Below are 11,461 nucleotides of genomic sequence, written 5' to 3' on the forward strand. Positions count from 1 at the left end.
AAAAAAAAAAAAAAAAAATCACATATTTGTATTCTGATTTTCCCACGTAGCACATACAATATTGGGTAAGTGTCAGGAAATGTTACCTCATTTGTCCTCTTATCACTAGCTACTCTGCAAACAACTGCAGTGTAGCTCAGCCTTGGACAAGTGGACGTCATATACCTGTATATATATATATATATATATATACACATACACATATATGGCTCTCACTGAAATACATTTCCAAATATTTTGCTTTTATGGCTCTCTTAGTCAAAAAGGTTCCCGACCCCTGATATAAATTAAAGCAATGCTCAAATAGCACAAAAATATGCCCCTAATGGCCGTGATATCACAGGCATTTGTTTGGACGCCAAAGAATCACTCTGAAGCAATGCCTTGATAGCCTACCTTTGCTTTTCTGGCCTTGATTTTGGATACATCGTGGAGAAAAAAAAGTCTTTAATCTAAATAGTCAAAGAATGCAGACATTTTGAACATTCAAGCAAATATGCCTAACAGATGAAACGTGGCTGGGTGCAGCAACACACCGAACAAGTGAATGAATAGCTTATACTTTAAACAAGTTTGGGCAGATGTTTCCCATGGCAGCATTGGCTTCTTTCCTGCTTAAAGTGCAGGGCTGTCTTTAACATAGATGCCTTCTCCCTCCTTACGTGGATATAATTTTCTCGATACGAGGGCTTCAGATTTCCCCATCTTGCTGCGGCCAACAAAGCTCACAGATAACCGTCAGTACTGGCTGCGCAGCTGTAAAAACACATCACGTCGCCGAAAAACCGTGTCCAATCAACCATTCTTATGCCCAACTCATGTCCACTTCAACATATGAAAATACAAAAGTGATCGGCACAATATTTTGAATTTTATTGATATTAAATGTGAGCTCCTATGGGGAAAACGTCACCTCAACTAAATCAAAAATATTGTTTTTACATTTCCACAGGTTGAAGTGGACATGAGTAGGGATGTGTATAAGAAGTTGGGTGATGATTGATCATAGTTTTCAGACTTTTAGCGATGCTAAAGCTTTTCCAGACGCTGTAGGCAGCCAACCCAAGCAGCAACCCCTGCGTTTGGCCATCTAGCGGAGCCTGGCCCTGGTGGATGGCAAGCCGACCCGTGGCGCAGATGCTCCTGTTGTGATCTCTGGACTGGCGCTTCACGTACTCATGTCTATGGCCGGCCAACAAGCAGTGTGAAGTTTGCATTCTCCCACCAAGAATGCAGCATTTTTGTCAGCTGACTAACAAGTGCTATTTAGAGGATGCACCCTGTGTACGATTCCGGTCCTCTGGCTGGAGGCTTTTTCTTTTTTTAAATTTGACGCTTTAGTGTCCTTGGGGGACTTGACAGATATCAATCTCATTATTATTTCTAAAGAAAAAAAGGTACTGCAGGTAATGTGCTCATTTTCTCATGCTCTTATTAGTGCACGGACAGGCAGACTGTGATGTTTTCAGAGGTTGAAGTAGGCATAAGTAGAGATGTCCACATACATTTTGGGGTCGTTTGATCGCTAGTTTTGGGCAGTATAAGATGTGTATGTACAATGATTTTGAATGTACAAAATGTGTCTGGTTCTTCTGAAGACTCCCACCAACAGAAAGAGTTGTTACAAGAGTAGTTATTTTCCCGATTTCTCTAAAACAAATTGATAATATTGAAAATGCAAGCTTGTTTCATGATACTGATCAAAAAATACACACCGTATTTTCCAGACTATAAGTCGCTCTTGAGTATAAGTCGCACCGGCCATAAAATGCATAATAAAGAACAAAAAAAACATACATAAGTCGCACTGGAGTATAAGTCGCAATTTGGGGGGAAATTTGTTTGATAAAATCCAACACCAAGAACATACATGCCATCTTGAAAGGCAATTTAAAATTAAAATAAGATAAAATAACACGCTGAATAAGTGTACGACATGCTAACATTACATGACGCATAAACAACGAACTGAGAACGTGCCTGTTTTCTTCAAGTAACATATTAAGAGTTATTCAGATAACTATAGCATAAAGAAAATGCTAACAATACACCAAACCATCAATGTCACTCCAAATCACTAAATCCAAAGAAATCTTCATCCTCTGTGTCACTTTAAAACAACTCCACCAACTCCGGAGATAGAAGATGCAGCGCTTCCTCTTCTACGTCGCTTACGTCAGACTCATCGTGGTATTATCAACACAGGTCTAGAGCGACCTCTTGTGGTTAAATGTGAAAATAACGTGTAATGATATAATAATGTGTTAATAATTTCACCCATAAATCGCTCTAGAGCAGGGGTGTCAAACTCATTTCACATGGTGGGCCACATACGGCCTCGGTAGAAGTCAAGTGGGCCGGACCATTAAAATGATACCATACTTTGCTATAAATAACCAAAACAATATGTCTTTCCTTTGTTTTGGTATAAAGAAGCACAAGAACATTAGGAAAATGTTGAAATTTCATGAACATATCTTTTACAAAACATTTCAGGGAGCACCTTACATTTCCTTCGACAAATGTGCAATTTACTTTTATCATTCACAAATATGCATTGCAACTGATCCCACTGATTGTACAAACTTTAACAAGTAATTGGGATTGAAAAATATAGAAATGCACTTTAAGATTAAACGAGATTTATAAAGACAGGAAATTTTAAACCATTTACACGTGCATATAAAATCTAAATGTAATCCCTGCCTACACCTTACAAACTCAGGAGAGTGCTATTAAATGTGTAAATGTCAGAGTGCTATTGATAGCGTCTGCTGACATGGGTCTGTCTCAGTGACGGACTGAGGCTGCTGTTGTCTTCTTCTCTGATCAAAACAGTGTCCCCTTGAGATACTCAATGAATTTCGGTAGGTTTTTGAGAGAAAAATGGGCCATCCTGGCAATGTATTCCCTATAAGAAATTAAGCCCAACAAAAACAAGTGGAAGAATAATATATTTTTATATGCACAAGAGCAATTTGGGATTTGCACAATAAGTAGAAGAAAAACCTGTTTGTGCCACACAGTATCATTAGTGTGAATGCTTGACTCTCAGCACTGCCACAATAACTCTAAATATAGCAGCAGGATGTTGGCGGAATTATGCAAGGTAATTACTTTTTCACTGTTGTCTTAATGACGACCGCGTGGCCCCCACTGACGAACGTCAGTCATTACAGATGAGACGAGGAGAGGAACACCTGCTACTCGAATTGTCCACAGTCGAGCATAGCAACACGGACATTAAATGTCTGAACAACATCTGCATCTTAAGTGAACAGCAGAGGCTGACAGGAAAGCTGGCAGAAGGAGGTCACGTAATCCAGCCTCCTCGACTTGGTTTGCCTGGATACGAGCTCAGATGTTCTTGGCACAGGAAGGCATCTGTAAACCTGGCAAGCTGATTGCGACAGCTGTTGTTGATTGTCTTTCCTGTAAATTAACGCGTTAAACGTCCATAAAGTCGCTTGATGCTGTCGTCGAGAGAGTGTTTACCTGGCACACAAATGTTCTTTTTGTCTTCAAGTTCCAATCAAGCAAGACACAAAAGAGACATTTTGGAATTGCTCCACAGGAGATTTTGAAGCAAAACATCTTCACATACAACTAAGTGACCGTGTTTTTGGAGCTAGAACTTTGCTCCTGTCCACTCTGCCTCAAGCTACATGGGTCACAGCTTGTCCCAATCAAACGTAGGAAGAATAGATTTTGATTTCACGGCACTACATGCTTGATTTATGCTATTCCTTTGTGAACCACTTCCTGATTGAACAGTGAAAGTGTTACCTGATTGGATTAGGATTCATATAGAGAGTTAAACGCCACCCTTTCAGTTAATGGTAAAAATACAACTACTTAATTAATCAGATATCATAATTCCTCTTTGGGGTTAGGAGAATAAAGATCTCCCTGGGAGAAGTGTCTCCTGATTTGGTTCCAAGGAGTTCAGTATTTCATGACTTAAGGCACTTGGAAGACTTGGAATTTAAGATGCTTTCTGATTGGTTTATGCAGGAAATAAAGTGTAATGTTATGTAATTGAGTTTTGACTACGCACTAAAGAATCTGATTGGTTTATCGTTAGTAAATCTTACGAAAATATAGTCTGACAAAAACAGTTGACAGGGTGTGCTACTTGATTTGATTAGAGGAATTAAGTGCTAACTGAGTTAGACAGTGCTTAAACTGTGGTTTATGAAAGGTGAAGTCCCATGCTGTTAGTTGAAAAGCAGTAAAAGTAAATACAAAAGACAATTGTATGATGGGGCGGGCAGGACTAACTCACTGAGTTAGTTTGTGTTAAGTGTTTGCTTATTTTTTCAAGAATATATAGTAAAATGCCCTTTGATTGGGATACAGGAAGTGAGGTATTTTCTAATTGGGTAACAGCAGGGCTCTGTCTGAATGTCCACATTAATCCCGTATAGGATAAAATATAGGAGTCACACCCTTTTGTAGGAGTGTCTGAACATCCGGAGAGAAAAATGTAGTGCACTCAAAATTAGCCACGATGCGCTTCGAAAAGTAGTGAGTATTGATGGTCACTCATCAGGTCAATAAAGACCACAGTGCATTGCGAGCAGGAATGACAGGATTATGTTGCAGCGGTGTCCAAATTCACAGGCTGTAGGTCACCAGCGCGACCCAACCCTACATGGTTTCCAAGATTCATAAAGGTAATTCGCAGGCGGGGTCCTTCAAAGCCCTCAAGGATGCATCGGTTGGGTACATCCCAAGATGAATTTCATGCTGCTATCATGGAAATACATCAGAGTCGGGGAGGAAGTTAAGTGCAAAGCCATTCCAATTTACAAAGACACTTGCGTTCTTTGGAAGAACGTTCTCGCATACGTTCTTAGGAAGACCGTAATTGGTTAATTTCACAAGACCATATCCTGCGTCCTACATATAGAGAAATAACCACCAAGTCAGGTTCTTCCTGTTTGGGATACAGGAGCTAAAAGTGCTTCCTGACTGTGTTACAGGAATAGAGCGGTAAGTGTTTCCTGGTTGGATTACAGAAAGTAATGTGCTTCTTGAATGGGTTACAGGAACTTGTGCGCTTAGTGTTTGGGTTACACAAAGTCAGGGTCTTTCTAATTGTGTTGCATGAATTTAAGCAATGTGATGAAGGGTATCAAAAGAGAAAGGGTACAAAACAATCTTTACCTTTTGTGTTGAAGAGACGGGACCTCTTGCAGTTGTAAGACACTCCTTGTTGGCACTGCTCTGACCTTGACACAATTGTGTGCAGTTGTTCCGACGAGGCGCCATAGTCGAGCACCATGATGTGAGGCCGCTGCAGTGTTGAAGCCTGGACTCGGACTGGAGCAGTGCTGTTGTGGGCCAAAACCGTCCAAACTTTCTCTTCTAGAAGAAACAAGTTTATCTGAGACCACATACCTGTTTCAAACAACTTCTCCAAATCTCCCCACAAATAAAACAGATACATTTTCAACCTGGTTAGTGTTCCAGAACAGCAATTAAATTACTGCTGCAGGCCTGACTTACCAAGTCACTGTTATTAAATAATTAACCTTCCCATCCAGCACTTTATAAACCTGCGCGCAGTGCAGCTGTGTGTTTTATAACTCTACGCTTCAAATGTGATTACTCGGCTCAGTTGCACCATCTAATTCTGCAGTCCACTCATAAATTAATTGGTCATGAATCTTGTAAGGACTGCCGGCAGAGAGAGGTGTCGAGTGAACTGACAGCTGTGGTGTATATTACACTGTCTTTTGGTGAATGGTTTTCACCCAAACCCAATCTCACGGGATGGTTTATGTCTTTGTATAAGGCGTAACATAGCATGTTCACAATCTCTTGAATCCTTTTTGGCCATTACAAACACTATTCAGTTAAAAACGTATGCAATTTTGAGGGCCAATGGTTTGAATAATTGCATAATTATATAAACACGTGCCTGTGTCAACATTTCGAGTTAGTCTGTTCAGAAATTGGATGGTTTTCGCCAAAGAAAAGAGCCTCATATCACACAGTTTCAGATTGTGCTATGCCAAATGGAAAATGCAGTGATGTGGTCCCTTTGTCATTTTCCAACAGGACTGAATTATCTTTTGCTATGTTTTCTAATAAAAAATACAAATCAGTAAATCATCCTGGGTATGCTGAGTGAATGTCACCGTAAAGTGCTTGTACTCCAGGTTGGAGGATGACGCCGGCTCGTAATGCAGACATATCTCAGCATCATAGACGAGGCCCATCTGTGCATTCGCTGACATTTACCATCCGTGCAAAAACCTAATTAATTCCCCTCTGCACCTGTCAGCCCCCCCCACCCCCCGCAACCACCCCCGTGATCCCCCTCATGAAATCCAAGAAAGAAAATAGCAAACAAAACAGTATTTCCAACTAGTTGATCCTTTGTTTGCACAGTAAAATTAGACAAGGAGTCCATCTTAACTGAGCTTGCAGTACATGATGTGTGTGTGTTTATTCTTTCTTCAAGAAAATCCCCAGTCATGTCATGATTATGCATATCAGGTTGTCATGCTGAGAGCTATTTGCATTTGGGATGCATTTTGTAATTGAGGTCAAGTCAAGGAATCTCGATGACCAAAAAAAAAAAAAAAAAAAGGAAGAGACAGTGGCATCTCTCCTCCAGAAGTTGAGATATCTTCTGGGCAGTGTCAAAAAGCAAGCATTTGTGCGTTGGGTGGGTTGATTCAAATCCCAATGAATATGTTTGAGTTTTCGGCCTAGTAATTGTAGAAATGTAAATGAATATTTATTTACGATTTTAGGTTATTGTATTTCCATTTGGTTACACGACAGTGTATGTGGAAACAGAATTTGTTTCTTAAATATTTTCATATACAATTTGCCCAATTGTGGTTTGAGGATAGCTCCTCTGCCCCTCCACACCTGCCAAAAAATAAAACACTCGGCAACTTTAACGTCATGAAAATTCTTTTTGATGAAGCAACCACTTTATTACTGGACAGATTCAGCATTGTATTCATTTTCGTCTTGGACTCTTGCAGTATCACAGACAACTGACTTGAATTGGGTTGTTGTCCTCATCACGGGGGTGGGGGGTGGGGTGCTCACCTGTCATGTTACAGTACACCTGTGTGGCCCCTAGGGGTCCGCTGCCATCTGGGTCGATGGAATAAAAGCCTGAGGAGCCGCCGGTCAACTTGTAGGATTCGCAGGATGATTCATAGATGGCTGCAAAGGTGGAACAATTTTCAACTGTAATAGTCCCATTAACTCTAAATGAAAAATAATACTTTCTGGACTTTATGATCCCGATGCGAGTCCATCGACCATTTCCTGATCTATTTCTTCCGCAGTTACTTTGTGGCTGACCTCTGTCTTTGTACAGCAGGTTTAAAGAGGACTGGGCCTGCTGATGAGTTTTATATACTGTGCTTGGAAATGAGGCATTGTTCTGGGAAAAAGTCCCACATGATTATTTTTTTTGCAATTGTAGATTGTTGTGTACAAATGCATTACATCACTCAGAGCTGTTTCTTGCATTTTGACATGGCCGCCTCACCCATTTGCTAATGCAGGTATAACTTATGTTGCAGCCACTTAAATGCACTTCAAGAAGCAAATATTCTCAGGGCGAATGATGATACGAATGCAAAATGGGATGTCCATCCATCCATTTTCCGATCCGCTTTATCCTCACAAGGTTCACGGGGGGTGCCTATCCCAGCTGTCTTCGGGCAGTAGGCGGGGGACACCCTGAACCAGTTGTAGGGCACACACGGACGAACAACCATCCACGCTCACACTCACACTTAGGGACAATTTTAGAGTGTTCCATTAACCTGCCACGCATGTTTTTAGAACGTGGGAGGAAACCGGAGTACCCGGATAAAACTCACGCAGGCACGGGGAGAACATGCAAACTCCACAAAGGGAGGTCGGAGCTGGAATCGAACCCTGCACCTCTGCACTGTGAGGTCGACGCGCTAACCACTGGACCACCGGGCCGCCCGCAAAATAGGATGGGTACAGCCTAATAGGTTATGCTGATGTTGACTTGTGATGGCAGTATACTCTGCTGGGCAGATTCAGCATCAAAAAAACATTTTACATTTACATTTATTTGGCAGGGAGCTTTTTGTTTGTTGTTTGAACAAGATGTATGCAAAAAGTTCTGAGCGGATTAGGATGAAAGCTTGTGGCATTGAGCCATGGAACACTTGAGGTGATTTTTGATGTTGATCCAAGTTATTTTATTTATTTATTTTTTGTACTCCAACCTGGGAGGTGAGGGGAAGTTTCACAAAATAATGCTTTTTGTTTGTTTTATTTTTTTCAAAGTAAATGTATTCAAATTGATAACTGCGACACAGTGAATGAGTGGTTTGCACGTCCGCCTCACAGTATAGAGGTCTAGGGTTTGAATCCAACCGTCCTGTGTGGAGTTTGCATGTTCTCCACGTGCCTGTGTGGGTTTTCTTCGGGCACTTCCTCCCACATTCCAAAAACATGCATGGTATGTTAATTGGACACTCTACATAGTTCCTAGGTGTAATTGTGAGTACGGATGGTTGCTCGTCTATGGGTGCCCTACGACTGGCTGGCAACCAGTTCAAGGTGTACCCCGCCTGCTGCCCAAAAATAGGCTCCAGCATGCCGGCGGCCCTTGTGATAATAAAGTGGTTCAGATAATGGATGGATGAATGATAACTACCCAACTTAGTCAGAAAAGCATGCTTCAGTGCACTGGTTGACAGTACCGTCAAAACAAGAGCAAAATTACATTAAAGTACAATCTTATACTGTATGTCCATTACATTTAGTTTTTCTTTGTTGAGATGACACCACAGAAGGGTACTGGTCATGGCACTGAGAAAAAAGTGTGCTGATAATGACAATTGCGACATCAGTACACTACAAGCAATACCATTCATTGAATAAATATGAAGCGAGGCCAGCATGAAAATTACCTGACATTTACATTCGTACTGTCCATTATGTTTCATTGCTGGTCTTTTCTGTGTCTTCAAAAATTGAAGAGTGATTCATTTATTTTAGTTTGATTTTATCATGTTTTGCTTTTGTTGACACTTGTATAATAGAGTCATTAAATGGATAGTGTTTCACTTTTTTGGTTTCACTCTGATTTTTCAACGAAAATTATTTTGTCCCCAAGCGGCATGCATTAATTTAGCAACATTTCTGACTTTCACCAAGCAGCCACGAGTGGGAAAAGTTTTGCTTTTAGGGGTCACTTAAGTTGAGGCTTCCTCAGTGAGCAGCAGATAAGAGTGTAAGTATCAGGATTTGAAAAATGTCAACTATATGTGCCCCTCAGAAAGACGCTTTACTTATTCTCACCTGTCATCCATGGCGGCCGTGCTTTTAATACATACTCATTTCTTCCTATTTTGAATTCAAGGAATGCTCCCGTCTGTCATGTTCACACATTTCAAAACATAAAAAAATAAAAAAAATAAATAAATAAAAAAAAACGGGGGGGGGGGGGGGTTAATTGGTTCATGTTTGCCAGCATAAAAATAAGCAAACCAATATTCTGGAAGCAAAAGATACAGGCATTTGCATGGCATATGTCAAGGTGATGATACAGGATGTCAATATACAAAAAAATAAAGAATAATAAATTAAAAACAAAAACAACGTCAAAAGTGTAGAGAAGTCTAATCATAATGCTATTTATTTTCTGCATGACAAATCCACAAAGTGAGATTAGTCAGCTTGCCAAGTACAATCAGGACTTGTTACCCCACATCTCGCTGTTGATGGAATGACACAGCGCCTGGGAGCAGAAGTATATTTATAACTGTGTGTGTGTGTATGTGTGTGTGTGGGTGTGTGTGTGTGTTTGCGCACGCGTGTGCGCAAACACACACACACACACCCACACACACGCACACACACCAAATGGGGCTGTGGACTGGTGGTTTGACACACCTGCTGGAACCTCTTAATTAAGTCTGTTCTATTAGTTTTACTCACTCAGGAGTGTGACGCTTTATTGCAAATAATGTCGCTGATTGAGACAGAAATACCTTGGACATAAATTCTGAAATGTTGCTCTTTTGTCTCCTATTCATCTTTTGATGTCAAACCCAAAACTTTTAATCTACAGCACAAATAAAGCAATTGGCAAAGGGGATTATGGGTCTGGGTCGGTAGCCAGAAAGGTGACAAAAATGAAAATAACTCACAGCTGTGACAAGTCGCTCCCGAGTATCCTGTTCCGGAGCAGTCGCAAGAAAAAGTGTTCCAGGTCTGCGAGCAAAGGCCGCCGTGCTCGCACTTGTTGGGAACACACCTGTCACACAACAACACCACAGCAACACATTGGAAAATTGTAGTAACCATCTGCTAATATGCACCAGCTACATTTTTATAGCGGAGCCTCTTTGGAATTTGAGTAAAATTTCTGAAAAGTAAGATTGAAAGATCAACAAAGGATTAACTCTGCATTGTGTCGTTTTAATTGTTTTGTTTTTTTGGGGAATGAGGTTGCAAAAGATCAAAAAGGCCTGTTTAGAGAAAATGATAGACTTAACAGTTGTTAGTGTTCGAGCCAGCAAGTGTTTCTCCTCTGGCCTAATCACAATCAGAGGCAATGACTATATATACAACCCAAATCTAATATTTGTTCCATGAAACTATTACCGTCTTTTCTGCACTGTAGGGCACACCAAAATGTCTTCCATTTTCTTAAAAGCTCACCGAGCGCCTTAAAATCCGGTGCGTCTTGTGTATGGTCATTACGGTAATACATCGACTCCAAGATGGCTCCTTCCTGGAGACATGCTTCCAATGTTATAACTTGCTGTTGGTTCAGTGAACTGTGTCGCTGCTTTATTAAATAAGTATGTGTTGCAGCTCCGAAAAAAGGAGAGCTCTGATGTTAATTTTTTAAAACAGTCTCAACAAATACAGGTACGTCTTTGTCTATCTCTGTGCTTTCTTCCGTTCGACTAGAGAGTCGTTCAAGGCCGCCACTGAAAAATGTAAACTAACGATTACAGTAAATATTCTCTAGTGCGGACTCGTGTTTGCGCTGTCCAATTTGTCCTGATAACAGAAATTCCTCATTTGGGAAATGAGCATGGTACATGTCCTTTATGAACCTGCAAGTATGTTGACAAAATGCACGTGTAACAACACAATCAATAAAATACAAAAATATACTTTCCAAAAACTGTTTATATAACAAAAACTGCAATACAGGTGTATCCAAAAAAAATCACAACAGTAAAATACGTACAGTATTTTAAAATACGTACAGTATTATAATGTCTATTTTGGATTGTTTTGTTGGATGCATTCTTTGGTTTATGACAATGTTTGCCTGCGTGTCATACAGTTTTCTTGCTAGTTGCAAGTAACTGTCCTGTTGATCACCAATGTCTGGTAATTCTTGTGCATACTGATGGATTTGTTGCCATTTGCATTGCTTCCTCGCTGGATAGTGGCTTGTCATCAGGAGTTGAATCGA

At 40.5% G+C, this 11,461-nt stretch overlaps 1 protein-coding gene across 1 annotated transcript in view; it reads right to left on the bottom strand.

Moving 5' to 3' along the window:
- The window catches only part of LOC109521805 (contactin associated protein family member 5), a 212,063-nt gene that overhangs the window by 59,803 nt on the left and 140,799 nt on the right, over positions 1-11,461 (bottom strand). The window contains exons 11-13 of the mRNA XM_019879860.1: positions 10,176-10,282; positions 7,075-7,194; positions 5,170-5,370 (exon numbers count right to left, since the gene is read on the bottom strand). Of these exons, the coding sequence (XP_019735419.1) occupies positions 5,170-5,370; positions 7,075-7,194; positions 10,176-10,282 (428 nt within the window). The remainder of the gene's footprint in view (positions 1-5,169; positions 5,371-7,074; positions 7,195-10,175; positions 10,283-11,461) is intronic.

This window comes from Hippocampus comes, unplaced genomic scaffold (assembly GCF_001891065.2).
Source record: "Hippocampus comes isolate QL1 unplaced genomic scaffold, H_comes_QL1_v1.1 scaffold201, whole genome shotgun sequence".
Classification (NCBI taxonomy): Eukaryota; Metazoa; Chordata; class Actinopteri; order Syngnathiformes; family Syngnathidae; genus Hippocampus; species Hippocampus comes.